Genomic DNA, 15,368 nt, shown 5'->3' on the forward strand with positions numbered 1-15,368 from the left:
AAGCATAATCAGCATAACCATTAACTAGATGGGACCTGACAAGTTCTCCCTTGGACTTGAGCTCATAACATGATCAAGGCCCATCAAAAACGAGGGTATCATTCCTAGCATGGAAGTTAATGCCCATCTGGAGCCCTAGGGTAAATGTTTAATGTGACATGCTACTTGGAGATTCACATAGGGTTTAGGGTTAAGGATCATGTGATTATGCCCCATGTGACAACCCCTAAATATTATCTTACCAAGGAAAGGGGTTGTCAAGGCCCTTATCACCCTTCCTTTCCCTCTTGAATGGGGGCTTACCATGGGCTTTCGTAGTCACTAGGGCGCACCCATGCCCCCTTTTTGCATGGTTGTTATTTTAATTAGTGTATCTACATTCTTCCATAGTATTACAATTTACCCATACATATGCCCAAGTTATTATAGATCACTCTGTCAGCCTAGAAGCAGGCTTCTCAATGACTATATCACAAAGTTCTCTTGTGTGATGCACATTGTCACAACAAAACCACACAATCTTCTTTCAAACACCACCTATAAATCAAATGAGTCCCTCAAATCATGGTGTGGGTACACCCACCAAACCACCTCTCCCTTTCCCATCAATATCCTTGTCACATTTCCTACCCTCCCCGAGTAGATAACCTAGACATCTTGCTCCGCACCCTAGCTTAGTCTATCTAATGGCCCACTTGGTTGGGTGAATAATCATCTCAACTCTTTGACTTCTGTTAGTGGTCGCCTAAGCGGATTGTCTATGGGCACCTCTATGGACCGGTCGAGTAAAATATTCATATTCAGGACGATGAGAGTCTATTTTCTTGATGGGTTGTCCAATGCCTCCTACTCGCTTTCTACGTACTATTCTAGCATCACTATATGTAGAAGCTCTCCTCTTTGTTGCATTGAGCTCCATGATTGCTTCATTGGTGAGGTCAATTACTGTCCAAGGCGCAATTGAGGTAGACCCTATAGAAGCTCTCCTTTTTTTTTTAGCTTCTCAACACCAGGCCCTGTACCCTGGTGTCCACCTTTCAAATGAGCATCATGTCTTGCACTTTGCAGCAAGTAGTGAGGTCATTCTCATAGGCATCAAACAGTGTAATGTATTTCACACCATCATTTATTGCTAGCTAGCTTCCATGAATAGACTCTGCTAGATTAGCCTAGGGCACCAAAAACTTGTCATTGTATTTCATAGCCTCCAAAAAAAAAACTCATAAAGTACACATGCATGTTTATCAAACAATAATCTGAATGCATAGCAACTTGTGTCATTACCTCAACCATGTCCCAGTGTGCTACTCTAGAATGCCACCACACAAGCCATGTTTCCAACATGGTTATCTTTGATTTGTCCAAATGCCCGCTCCTTAGCCAATTTCTCAAACCATCAAGTTCAAATTTTGTAGCCTGTCTGATGGTGCACCTTTCCATTTTGCTGGCATTTGAATTTGAACTTCTCTTGCAAATGGGGTGAAATACATGAATTACATGTTTGTGAAGACTTTGTTCCCAATGGATTAAAGAGCAAGAGCACTCTCTTCCTTTCATCTCCTTGTCCAGGCCACCATTAAACATTGTTCTTACTACACGCCCATTTGCTTGAGTTTCATCTCATATAAACCCCCTAAATTGTGCCTTTTTATATCCTTATCACTCCATGAATCGGTTAAGAAGATCCCAAAACAATGTTTATGCTTCATTGTCCTCTATTTTGAATTCCCCAATGTGGCTATTGTTTGCATCTCTTGGACAAAAGGTTGTAAATATGGCATGCCATTGTTAACCAATCTCTCATTCTCTTCACAAAGTCATAAAACATCCAACAAAATCCTAGTTCTCCCTTAGGTCTTATTTTGTTTACTAGTTCAACTCCATTTCCAGGCCCTTACGAAGACAGCTTGAAAACATGACATCTTTGGAATAAGAAAAGGGCTATTTTTATCACAATCCAATGAAGAGGATGGGATAGAGACATCAACTTGAGAATCAATAATATGAGATTCATTTTGGTGAAAAAGGGAAAAGATGTTAGAATGGTTTGTGAATCATCGGTCCATCAATGAACCATTCACCACCCATAGTATGCTCATCAAAAATTGCATCGCAGCTTAAAGTGACCTTCTTAGAGATAGGATCATAAAACTTATAGCCTTTGGCATTATCAGGATACCCAATGAAAAAAACCTTCTTAGCAGGAGGATCAATCTTTGTTCATGTCTCTTTAGGGACATGAATACAGGCAATGCAACCAAAGAGACGTAAATGAGAGAAAGAGTGTGTTGTACCTGTCCAATGTGCAATGGAAATATTACCAGGAGCATTTGTAGGTAAATAATTTTGAGCATGGACTATCATAAGAATTGCCTCTGCCCAAAACATCTTTGATAGACCGGCCTGAATAAGAAGACACCTCATGGCATTGATAATGGTCCGATTTTTGTGCTCATCAGCAACTCCATGAGGAGAATAGGGAATAGTAAGTTCATGATGAATGCCATTAACATCACCATATTCTTCAAAAGCATTGGATATGTATTCTCCACCATTGTCACTTCGTATAGTTTTGATAGCCCGACCAGTTTGAAGTTCAACAGGTTTGCGGTATTGTTGAAATACACTAAGAACTTCTGATTTATGTCGTAGAAGAAAAACATGTGTAAATTGAGAAAAATCATCAATAAATGTAAGGAAATAGTGGAATTTGGAGTAGGATGGAGGAATGGACCACAAATGTCAGTATGAATAAGCTCTAATAGATCTTGAGAGTGATGAGAAGTGGAAGAAATAAAAGGTTTTCGGTGATGTTTTCCTAAAGCACAATGTTCACAAACACCAAGAGTTGAACAAGGCTTTAGTTAAGACCACGCACTAATTCAAAACGATATAAATCAAGAATTTTTGAGAAGTTGGCATGGCCAAGACAAGAATGCCAGAGTTTGCTATCACGATTGCTAGGTGAAGTCACAACATTAGCTACATCATGTGTTAATGAAAGCTTAAATAGATTACCTCGACGAGGTGCACTTGCCATGGTATATCCATCCTTCTCAAGTCGACATTGAGTATGGTCAAAACCAACAAATAAACCAAGATCCACAAGACGAGAAACTAATAAAAGATTGCCTTCAAGATCACAAACATGTAAAACACCTTGCAAAATTCGAGTAAAGGAGTGTGTTCCCAAGTAAAGATCACCAATACCCATAACTTGACATGTAGTATCATCAAAAAGATAAACCATCTTCTTGATTGGTAAGGTATGATAATTATGAAGCCATTGAGCCTGATATGTCATGTTACCAGTGGCACCAAAATCCACTATAAATGTAGCACCATCACGAATATGAAGCACTTGATTTGATGAAATATGGTGGTGAACACAATTCACCTTCTCGTGAGATCAATATCATCCCATGAGAGTTATCGATAACATAAGCTTGATTACGTTCATCATCATATTGTTTCTTTAGACATTGATAAGTGGTATGATTTGTACGACCACAATATGTACATGCCATAGGTGGACTTGTGGTTGGTCTCTTATTAGATCGAGATAATCCATGTTCATCATATAATCTGGCAAAACAATGAGATTCATAATGTCAATTTTTGTGATAATAATTGTAATACCTCCTAGAACCATATTGTCGATTAGAGCGTCCTCCACGAGAAAAGAGATTAGAGCATCCTCCACGAGAAAAGAGATTTCCACCACGAGGGAACCGTGATGCTTTTTGGAGGTAAGAAGAGCAGCTTCGAAAGATTTTGAGTGATGTGTAAGAAGAGCATCTGCAGAGGCCTCTGTACATCCTTCATGACATTGTGAATATTAAATAAGAGGTATGCAAGCACTATCAAAATCAATACCATCTTTGTTAGAAAGAATCGTGATAATATTATCATATTTTTTATCTTTGATAGTGTGAAAAAGCTGGGTAACAAGTTGAGGTCGTGCAATAGGAGCACAAACACAACAAGTTGATTAACAATTTCTTTGAATGATTCAATATATGAGAAGTTATAGAGGTAGAAACTTTGTAATCTAACCCATCCAACATATTATGCAGATGAAGAATTTCGGTGATAGATTTCTCCTCAAAAGTAGAAATAAGATATTTCCAAAAATCATTGGAAGTAGGAAGACTAAATACATCCAACATAAAAGAATCATGAAGAGCAGACAAAATATACCGTAAGCAGCCTTATCTTTCTTTGTCCATTCGAATGAAAGTATTTGCCAATCAATAAATAACTTCCCATTAGTAATAGGTGAACCATCAACATCAACAGGTCCCTGAGGACATGGAGAATTTCCATATACACTGTTAGAAAGATCGTCACCTTAAAGAATTAAAGTCATCTTTGCCTTCCAACTAGGAAAACCATGACCTTGAGAAATAGGAATAGAACCCTGACCAAAAGAATAACCTTTAATAAGAGCAATAGTCACCATCACTACAAGGGATTGGGCTCATACCCGCGCTCTTAGCCGCTAAAAATGACTTGTGAAAAAAAGTAGCGGGCCCGTGTATCAGCGCGTGTATAATCGCAGCCAGAGACATGCGTGTAAAACCGCGTGTACAGTACCTCTCAGACGCGCGTATACACGGGTGTGTAGCCGCGTTTTTTTTCACAGACGCGTTAATACACGCATCTTATTATATTAGACGCGGTTATACACGGGTGTATAGCCGCATCCTGTTCAGTTCCAATGTTCCAGACGCATTTTTACTTGCGTCTATACACGCGTTTCTTTTATTTAGATATGCTTATACACGCGTTATTGCGAGTTTATACGCGTTAATACACGCGTAATTTCCAGAGTTTCCGCGCAGATACACGCAAGTTTTAGCAGTTTTGACGCGTTTATACACGCGAACAAAGAGCAAAAAAAAAATCCAGAGAGTGCTATTTGGTGCCTGAATACTGTTCCAGCATTCCAGCACCCAATAGCACTCTCTGGTTTAGGGTTTTTGGTGCATTAGACCATCCCATTAGACCATCCACGAAGAACATATGCACGAGGGAGATTAAGACAAGAACGACATGAATGCATACATTGTCATTACACGATTCAAGACAGCCATGAATGTAATACTATCGATCAATCAATTCAATATTACTATCAAAATTTCATACATGTATACAAGGGAGTCCATATCTCGAAGTAGCCCATGGCTTGAGTTTACAAAAAAATATATACAATCACATCCTAAATATGGAATGTGATACTACAAATCTGAGTACTACTCAGACCCAGATGATGACTCGGTGCTCCCCCCATGCTCAGATGAGCTCGCATCGGTCGGAATGTCCGAGGAGTAGTGCTCACGTCCACCCTCTGCAGCGGCGGCCGGTGGATCATCAGCAGCTTGTGCCTGTTCAAGTAATATATAGTATATAAGTATATATATATATATATATATGCAATTCAATAAACCAAAACCATTCGTTACGAATTTTCAAGTACCTGTCGACCGTATGGTCTCATGGCCAACTCAAACTGCGCGTCCGTAATACGTCCCTCGGCTCTGAAGATGGCCCACGTGTCACGTCTGCTATGCCGGCGAGCATACGCAGTATCGTGGGTTGTGGGCTTCCTCCCCGTAACCCGTCGCGCTGTATCATAATCAACACAATTTGTAAGATTAAAACAATTCATAGAATCAATGAATAAAGTAAACAATCAAATAAAGTGACAGGATACTTACGAACTCTGCCTCCCATGACTCGACGCCGCCAGATCCGAAATGCGAAGATCCAACGGTCTCCATCTGGATCCGTCGTGCCTCCACATGCTGCCTGCTCTTCACGCCACCCTCTGCTCGTTTCTTTGCCTCCTTCCACTCGCGTTTGTGCGCAGTGGCAGGTTTCTCGGCAGGATAGCCACCCGCAGCTACATTTAGCCGGTCATCGTACGCGAGTTTTTTAAGGTGAGATCTTTTATTACTTAAGATCTCCCTTATTCGCGTCCTTCCCCATACATCCGAGAATGTAGCATGTGGGGGATTGGGGTACCGACTGTGTACAGCCTCTATCACCTCCCCAACTAATCGGCTATTTTGATCTTTAAATTTAATAAAACAATTTCTATATGAGTTTGATACTACCCCACGCATGTACTCCATTACCTCCCTCCCCCTCGCATCCATCACTATCCCGCCCCTATCCGTCACATCATAGCAAACCACTCTCTCCATCTCTCTCATCTCCTCCTCTTCCGAACTGTCTCCTCTAACTCTTCTCCCTCTATCTCCTCTCTCACCCCGTGCCCTACTACCTCCCCCACCTCCCCCACCTCCCCCACCAAAGCACCCGCCGCATCCTCCACTCCCACTCTTCCTACTGCTGCAGGTGGAGTCACGACTGGGGGATTGTCTACGTGACGGTGGCTGTGAGCCCTGACGTGACGGTGGCTCTGAGGGAGCACGTGATGGTGGCTGTGAGGGTGTACGTGAGTGTGTCTGGGACGAGGTATGTCTCCTCGGTGGACGTGGAAGAGGAGAAGCTGCATGCCGTCTCGTCGGACTCGGAGGAATAGACGGCACTGGAGTGCCCTGGATACTCGCGGTAGGGGTATAGACACCAGGCAGGGAAGGAGGGGGATGGGCATACATATACTCTGTAAGCTCAACCGGACCAGGTTGGCGCCCAAAGTGATTCATCATCTCCATCAACCAATTGCTATACGCAAATGGATTGGATGAAGAACCTGGAATATCCATAAAGAACCTGCAACAAACATCATCATGTACATCATGGGCTGTCTCTTGACTCACACATTGTCATTACACAAGTCAATTGCCTGCAAACCATGGAATCTGAAACGCCGCAGTTTTCTGTCTGCAGAAATGCGTGTATACACCCGGCAAAAAACGCGTGTATATGCGCGTGGAAAAACTCTGCAGACAGGTTACACGCGCTGTTACACGCGTTCTTACACGCGACCTGCGAAAAAATTTTTCTCGAAAAGACCGACCCCCCGACAAAGACAGAATGTCCTTATAAAAGGACCAGCCATTGTCGCCCCTGTCAGGATGCAGCAACCCAATCGTGTGCAAAAAGACAAACCCAAAGAGCAAAGAGCAAAGTAAACAAATCTGACAAAAGAGACAAGGCACAGGACAAAGTGACTCACCTCTGAAAAAGTGAGTCCTCTCTGCTCCTTCTCTGCTCCCTCCTTCTCCCGTGTGTGTGCTCCTTTCTCTGCTCCCTCCTTGCTGTTGGAAGAGGCGAAAACAGGCGAAAACGCATGCACTGTTGATTTCTAAGTTCAAAATCTATATTTGGGGAAGGCGGGCTATTTTTAGTTTAAATATGCCGCCGCGTTTATGTTCGCGTTTATAAACGCAGGTATATTCGCGTGTACATGATATTAGCTGCGTTTATACACGCGTTTTGCAGAAATTAGCCGCGTGAATACACGCGTTTTTTAGGAAGTAGCCGCGTTTATACACGCAAGTTTTAGGAGATAGCCGCGTGAATACACGCGATTTTGTGCTTTCATTAAAAATATATAATGAGTTTGTGTTTTCTGGTTTGTACACAGGATGTCATCAACCTCTTCAAGCAGTTCTGGGGAAGATGAGACAATGCGTCATCGTAATCGCGATGTGTGGTTGGGACAACGGATCAAATGTATGTGTAATCGATGTCAAGGATGCATTGTACGAGCACGTCGAATTACCTTGAATCACATCTCCATGTATGGAGAATGGAATCAAACAGGTTTAGAGGTGAGTAGATGTAAATTGATGGTATTCAAATGACTCATGGTATCCAAATTAAATTAATAGAGTTGTAACATATAATTTGATAAATTGAAGCAGGATGCAGTACCACACCCTAACATGGTACCCTACGCGCGACGAGAGCACGTAAAGCGTCGACGAGATGATGCTGGAGCTTCGGGGTCTATTGTCAGAGATGAGTGGGAAAGGGACGACAATAGCCCTGCACCCCACGAAGTTGTGGAAGAGGAGGTGCTTGATGATATGGTGCGGAATCTTTTTAAGGATGATCCCAAAGGTATGGACGACGATGATATGGAACAAGAGCATCTTTATAAAGCTTCATCGACACCGGTGTTTGAAGGGTGCACATTCTCAGTTTTACGTGCTTCCCTTGAACTACTTAATATACAAACAGTTTATGGATGGAGCAATGCAAGTCTTGACGCATTGTTGAAGTAAGCATTCTAACTTATAAATTTGAATTAGTGGTTTAAGGTTTAGGATTTAAGACTAATTATAATTGATGATATTGGATGCAGGCTATTGTCAAACATGCTTCCAAAGGAAAATAGACTGCCCACCTCAAGAGACATAGCGAGACGCTATGTGACATCTCTTGGAGGACTGGATTATGATAAAATACATGCATGCGTCAATGATTGCATTCTCTTTCGTGGGACGCATAAGGAGGCTCTGACATGTCCCACTTGTGGTGAAGCAAGGTACAGAACAGATATGAAGAGTTTTGATGTACCTCGTAAAGTCTTGCGACACTTTCCTATAATTCCTCGCATCAAACACATGTTCAAGTGCAAATCCATAGCAGAGCTCATGTCATGGCATTCCTCACATCGATCGGATGATGGCATGTGGAGAATTCCCGCAGACACTCCTGCTTGGAAGCATATTGAAGATGAGTGGCTCAGCTTTAAAACAGAGCCCAGAAACTTGAGACTTGGCCTGGGTATGGATGGAGTGAATCCATTTGGTTTCAAAAGCACCGCATACAGCGTGTGGCCAGTTGTGTTGGTGAATTATAACCTTCCACCATCAATGGCGATCAAGAAGGGACATCTTATGTTATCCCTTCTAATTCCAGGGAAACATAAAGTCAAGCATATGGATGTTTATCTTGAACCACTGATTGATGAGTTGGAGGAACTATGGAGAGGTGTTGCGGTGGTGGACATTAGTAGGCCTCCCTCCTCTCGACACTTCGACTTAAAAGCAGTGTTGATGTGGACAATGCATGACTTTCCAGGATACAGCGATTGTTCTGGTAAGAATTCTAATTACCTCCCTACTCTATTACTATTGGCTATATATATTAATTAGACGGTTTGACTTTATTATTCTAACTTTTATTTATATTTTAACAGGTTTGAAAACATCGGGTAAACATGCATGTCCTGTTTGTGGCCCTTCGTTAGTACATGAGTATGCTGATGGTTTGTGTAAGACTATATTCGATAATCATCATCGATTTCTCCCCTCAGATCATCCTAAATATGTTGCTAGTAAGAGTAACATTCCTCCACAAACACTTCGTGCAAAAGATTGGAAGCGTATTTGGGAGTCTACAACTATTCTTCCTCCAGATGGCATGAACAGGTATAGTGATGTTTTTTCAATCTTGTTTTGTGTAGTCTCTAATTGGATTAAAGGTCACATAGAGCAATCCCTTGTGCAGGTACTCCATTTTTTTCCGGCTGCCATATTGGACCCATCTTAAGATCAACCATCTTCTTGATCCCATGCACATCTTCAAGAATGTGGGATCTGGTATTTGGGAATATATTACTGGTAAACGAGACAATGTTAGCGTACGTGAGGACTTGCGGGTCGCAGGACGTATGCGTCAAGCTTGGCCACGAGAGGTGGGTGGGCACGTTCGTCTTCCGCCTGCACCATGGATTATATCAAAGAAAGAGGAGAAGCAGGTAAAGCAGGCCATCACCACTTTGCGTACTCCCACTGGATGCATGAGATCATTGAAGGGAGCCTTTACAACCACTAAGAAAAGAGGCGTTGAGCAACTATATGGGTTGAAGTCCCACGATTGGCACAAGATGCTTCAAGTAAGTGTTTTCCAAGTCTTGTACGTACGTTGAAATTAAATTTTGTAATGCCATAAACCATAAATGTGCTCTTATGTGCGCAGTTCATACTACCTACTAGCATTGACCATTGTGCGAATAAGAGTTTGAAAAAATGTATTTATAAGATGGGCGAGCTTGTGAGGTATGTAAAACCCATGCTCAGATCACCCTTCATTATACCTTGCAAAATGAACGTGCATGAGGTATAACGTACTATTTATTTATTTTTCAGATATGTTAGTTCCAAAGCAATTGATCCAGCCACGTTGGATGATGCGCGTGTTATGGCAGTGGAGGTGGTTTGTTTGGTAGAGGAGACTTTTCCGCGAACCATTCTCACAAGTCAACTACATCTCATTGTGCATTTAGTGGACGAAATTGCTTTATGTGGTACTGTGCATGCACGTTGGATGTTCTTCCTAGAGCGCTTCATGAAGACCTTAAAAGACTTTGTGAGGCAAAGTGCAAGGCCTGAAGGAAGCATGGCCGAGGGTTGGTTGATACAAGAGTCTCTTGTATATATTTCAGAATTTCTTGGTCAGGTGGACAGCTCTTTGCCACGACTATGGAGCAATGAAGAGGACTTGAGGATGACCTCTATTGTGCCTCAAGGAAAAGGACAGAGTAAAGTAATTGACAGAACATTGATTGATGATCTCAATTTCACTTGTATCCTTAATAGTGATGTGATGAGCAGATGGGTTACAAGATATGAGGATGCAAAGACAAAAAGGCAAGCAGAAAGAGCTCTCTTTCGGAGGCAACATGGCTCTCGGAAGGCATACCCTAAGCATCTAGCAACACTTCCGAATGATATCCATGTTGATTGGTTGCATGAGGAAATGGAGAGAGCAGAGAGTGACGAGGGGCTACATATCACGGCGGAAGAATGGGAGTATGCACGAGGATGCATGTCAAAGGTACATAGAACTAATGTTTTGCATTAGTTGTAAGTGATTTGCTTTTAATATTTATTCACATTGCTTACACAAATATTGCTTCTATTTTGGTCCAGTGCACTATGTTCAATGCTATATGGTGTGAAGGCAAGCATTTTCGAACACAAAGAATTGATGAAAAGAGAAATACACAAGATTGCGGTGTCATTAGTAGCTTTGAGGGAGCTAATGGAAAAATGGATGATTATTGTGGCATAATCCAAGACATATTTAGGCTTGACTTTCGTCGCTTCTTTGTGTATGTTTTGGATGTCAAATGGCAAATGAACGTGGTGGAAAAAGGGCCTGATGCAACGATAAAACGCCATGCAAGTGGATATGTAACTATTGACTCTACAAAGTTCTGGCAAACAAAGAAAGATAGGCTCGTATTGCCACAACAATGTGAGCAGGTATGCATTTTTTTACTAATGTGTTTCATGTACATATATATCTAAGCTCGCGTACCCCTTGACTTTTGATATGCTAATTAATTACTGTACTGTGTGTATTTGAGTAGGTTATCTATCTACCAATGGTGCATGACATCAAATGGTAGTACGTCATCCCTATTGCACCACGTTCCAAAGTGATGTATAATACATTCACTGATATGGAGCATATGGAGGATGTAACAAGCCGCAATGAAGATGACGTCGAACATGCCATTGAAGATGTTGTGATCGATGATCAAGAAATAAGAGATGATCGTGATAATGAGGATGAGCATGCCATTTCTCATGATCATGAGAATGACCCTACCATTGAGGATGATGGTGATGTTGATGAGGATGATCAGGACATCGATACCATTATCAATGGAGTACAGAATATCGATAGTGGAATAAATTTAATCGTAGCCTTACCAATTGATCAAATGGATATTGATGTTGATCGTTTGACAAGGATGGATCTTATTGAAGATGAGATCGAACCCTAACCAATCCGTCACTATATGTTCTAAATTGATGACATTTCTATCATCTCATATGCATGATTTATTTTTGAATATATTTCATTGTTGTAAATGCATGTAGTGGGATTGTGTAATGATGTATACTGTAATGTACTATGAGATGGTTTAAGGAAAATAGTTTTTAATTTTGTTAAGGAATTCAGTTTTTTTTCAGTTTTTCTCTGCCATGCGTGTATTAATCCGTGTACAGTGGCGTGTATTTTTCCGTGTATAATAGCGAGTATTACCCCGTAAATATTATCGTGTATTTATGCGTGTATTACTGCGTGTATATAAACGCGTTTATACACGCGTTGATAAATGCAAATATACACGCGAACTTAAATGCTAAAATACACGCGCCCGATTCTATTCAAATACAAGCGCGACCATACACGCGTTCGTAATTTATCGCGTGTATGAAACGCGTGTATGGCAGCATTGTCTTGTAGTGCATGGAGAGAGCGCGATGAAGATAAAAAATGTGTGAATAATAAAAGGTAAGAAAAACAAACATCACCAAAATAGTAGTGTTAATGCTTTTCGAGACACAAATAATATATGAGGCTAAAAAAAGCCTTGATAAAAAAATGAACTTCACCAAAATAGCAGTATTAATGCTTTTCGGGACAGAAAGAATAATATGTTGAAAAATAGGAAAAAGTGTCCAAAGCATATATGTAAAAGGGCATGCGCTTGCCGAAAATAGTGATCCAAGGTAAAATAATCAGTGAAAAAGCTCAAGAAACTTTTGCACGACGGTGCGTTTAGAACACGAAAAAACTGCATAACAGTAAAACAATCATAACTTTCGCACTGTAACTCCGTTTTCAAAGATTTTTGATTTAAAATCGAGGGCACTTTGTTAGTGAAATCTTCAAATGCGGATCAGAAAGCCATCAAAAAGTTCTAGCAAACTTAGGGGCTCAAAATCTTGCAACTTGTTTCAATACACATTAGTAAAAATCGGAACTCATTTTGGGGCCTTTTAGGGTTTAGGAAACCCTCGACCAACAATGGAGGGCCAACGTAACGTTGGAGGAAATAATAAATAGGAGGAAAAAAGAATAAAAGTCATATTCAGATAGAGAACGGTCGACGGGCGAGTTTGCATTAAATGAAGATATCTTTTTCATTTATTATAATTGATATTGTCATCTTCGGGGCAGTATTTGCAATGCAAAATTTGGTGATTCGGACATCCGGCGCATCCGGATGCCCCCCAAAACGACATCGGTGTCGTTTTGGGGATTTTGGACCGCTCCGGATGCGTCGACGATGTTCGAATCACCTGTTGCCAGACTGACACCAAATCGCATTTTTCGGCAAATCTCTGTAGTTGCATGTACTTGCTTTAATATTTTTGCTGATTTTGGGTGAAGAAAAATAAAAAAATCATGAATTTCTTACAGGGCCCCAAAATGAGTTCCCTCTTTTCCTAATGACAAGGACAAAATTGATGTTTCATGCAAAATCATAAATACTTACAGATATAAACATAGATTATACCATGTTGACAAATACGATAAACAACAAAAGAGAAAGAGAGGTACATGCGACATCGCTACTAAAGTGATGTATATTATTGATAAAAAATACGTATATATAGGTGAGATCTAGGTCAAGCTAGGGTGAGCTATATATAGTCCAACATATCATAATGGGTCCTCTTAGGGTGCTTTCACGTTTGTTTACGGAATATATACGACTAGAGGGGTCCTCTATTAATGCTTTTAGGTTTATTTATAGCTTGAAATCGGATCCATTGACGAGGACAAAGACAATAGATGATGAGATTGAAAGATGGGCTACTAGAAACTCATATGGTTGTTGGTAACACCTTCGCTATGCCAAATGCGACTCACTTTCCATGGCACAACAAAGTGTAGTCCTGTGGGTGGTTGGGCACATTAATTACTAGCACGTTATTAACTTGATATACTAATACGCATGGCAAGGAAGAACTCAAGTGTCTCCCCGAATGTCGTCATGAAACGAGAAATCATTTAAATTGGTAGTTTTGTCCTCTTCACTTGCAAAGTATACACTATATTAATTTGATTCACATGAAGGGGTTATTAAATGGGTGTGGATACATGGTTATTGAAGGATGGAAGTAATCTTCGGCCATTCTGAAACCTTCGTTCTCAACGTAAGAAAACTAACTACTTCTAAACTCATCTTGATGTTTCACACGTACTAAATTGATTCATGTATAAAAATGCTTTGTAATGTTTCAAACATGAGAAATTAATTTTTGTGTATGAAGAGGCTTTAACATGTAATTTCAAATGAACGTCAACAAACAATACTTTGAAAGATTGTTTCATATGCATTTTCCAAAAAGAAAAACGAATTCTTAACTTAAAGGTAGGTCATCAATGATCAATTGTTTCATATGCATTTTTCAAAAAGAGAAACGAATTCTTATCTTCAGAGGGAGCTTGTCTCAATGACCAAGTCTACTAAGAAGCATCTTTCTAGAAGAGCAATGGTCAATTCTTCACTTTAAAGCCAGCTCGTTCTAGAAGAGCAATGGTTAAGGAACCACCTTTTTAGAGGTGAAGAGGTCAAACGTCTACACTAGGAAGGATCTTTCTAGAAGATGACTAGAAGTCAAAAAAGGGAGGCCAAAATTTCCACGGTGGGTGTTTATTGGCTTGGGGTCTCAAAGGTACTTCAATGATTCTAGATTAAAAAAGGCAGAGGCTGAGTTTTTGGAGCATTCAATTTTTGTCTTTGTTTTCAATATAATTCTCATTCTGGCGACAAACAAGAGAGGAAATTTTCAAACCTATCTTGGAATTCAAATTTTGAAAGCTACAAGGTACCTCGGCCTTAACCAATTTTCAAAGGTGGTTCACAGGCAGGCGACTTCCCAAGAAGTTCTCTCTCTCTCTTTCGCACAGACTCACGAGTCACGACTTACGAGTACATATAAAGAGACACCGATACTCTCACACACTTGCGTGCGCCCCCATGAAAGATTGTCGTCGCTCCAACACCTTATCTCTATTGAGCCGCGTGTGAAGATTATGCGCCCGCAAGCACCTCCTACTCTGGTTTTGGGGGATTAGCACGTAAACCTTCTGCATGCATACATGGTCTTTCCTCGGCCAAAACCAGATTTAGTACTCTTGCCATTTAAGTAAAATCCTCCTTGATCTTCTAGTCTTTCTCTTTAATCTACTCTAATCAATCTAGTAAACATTATGATGGGAAGCATTCTGTCTCTAATTTTCACTATCACGTAGCTAACCAGTCCATCTCCATTAGTCTACACTGCTAACTCGCTGCGAAAATCAGAGTCATAAATCATTCCTCTGATCAATCGCTCTAGCACCATCATTTGTGGCAAGTAGCTGAGCTGCTTGAGATGGCCTCGTTCTCGAGCGAAGCTGGTGTTGGTGTCTGGGGAGACACAAGGACAGCCAGCCAAAGAATGTTTGCGAGGGATGACAGTGTTTTCTCGAGGCCTTCTAGTGGTCGGGGCGACGATGATGAAGAAGCTAAGAAAAGGTTTCCTCGACACTGTCAGCGGATTTTTCAAAAGTTGAGCGAGTTCCAAGATAAAGCGAACCCGAACCCTAGGACTTGTTCCACCTAGTCATCCCAAAGAGCTCTCTAGTGAGGG

The 15,368-nt window shown here is 40.9% G+C and overlaps 1 protein-coding gene across 1 annotated transcript; it reads left to right on the plus strand.

Annotated features, from left to right (window-relative positions):
• Positions 1 to 10,789: 10,789 nt before the first annotated feature.
• On the plus strand, positions 10,790 to 11,475 carry LOC147621747 (uncharacterized). Its single transcript, XM_086823587.1, has 2 exons — positions 10,790 to 11,192; positions 11,300 to 11,475. The coding sequence occupies exons 1-2, from the start codon at positions 10,863 to 10,865 to the stop codon at positions 11,336 to 11,338; spliced, it is 369 nt and encodes a 122-aa protein (XP_086679713.1). The 5' UTR covers positions 10,790 to 10,862; the 3' UTR covers positions 11,339 to 11,475.
• Positions 11,476 to 15,368: the final 3,893 nt, after the last annotated feature.

Source organism: Cibotium barometz, chromosome 29, assembly GCF_041138505.1.
Source record: "Cibotium barometz isolate CiBa-2024 chromosome 29, ASM4113850v1, whole genome shotgun sequence".
NCBI classification, from domain to species: Eukaryota; Viridiplantae; Streptophyta; class Polypodiopsida; order Cyatheales; family Cibotiaceae; genus Cibotium; species Cibotium barometz.

Coding starts and splice junctions, on each gene's coding strand:
- LOC147621747 (XM_086823587.1), top strand. CDS start 10,863: ATGTTCAATGCTATATGGTGTGAAGGCAAGCATTTTCGAACACAAAGA. Junction 11,193..11,299: donor TGCCACAACAATGTGAGCAG/GTATGCATTTTT, acceptor GTATTTGAGTAG/GTTATCTATCTACCAATGGT.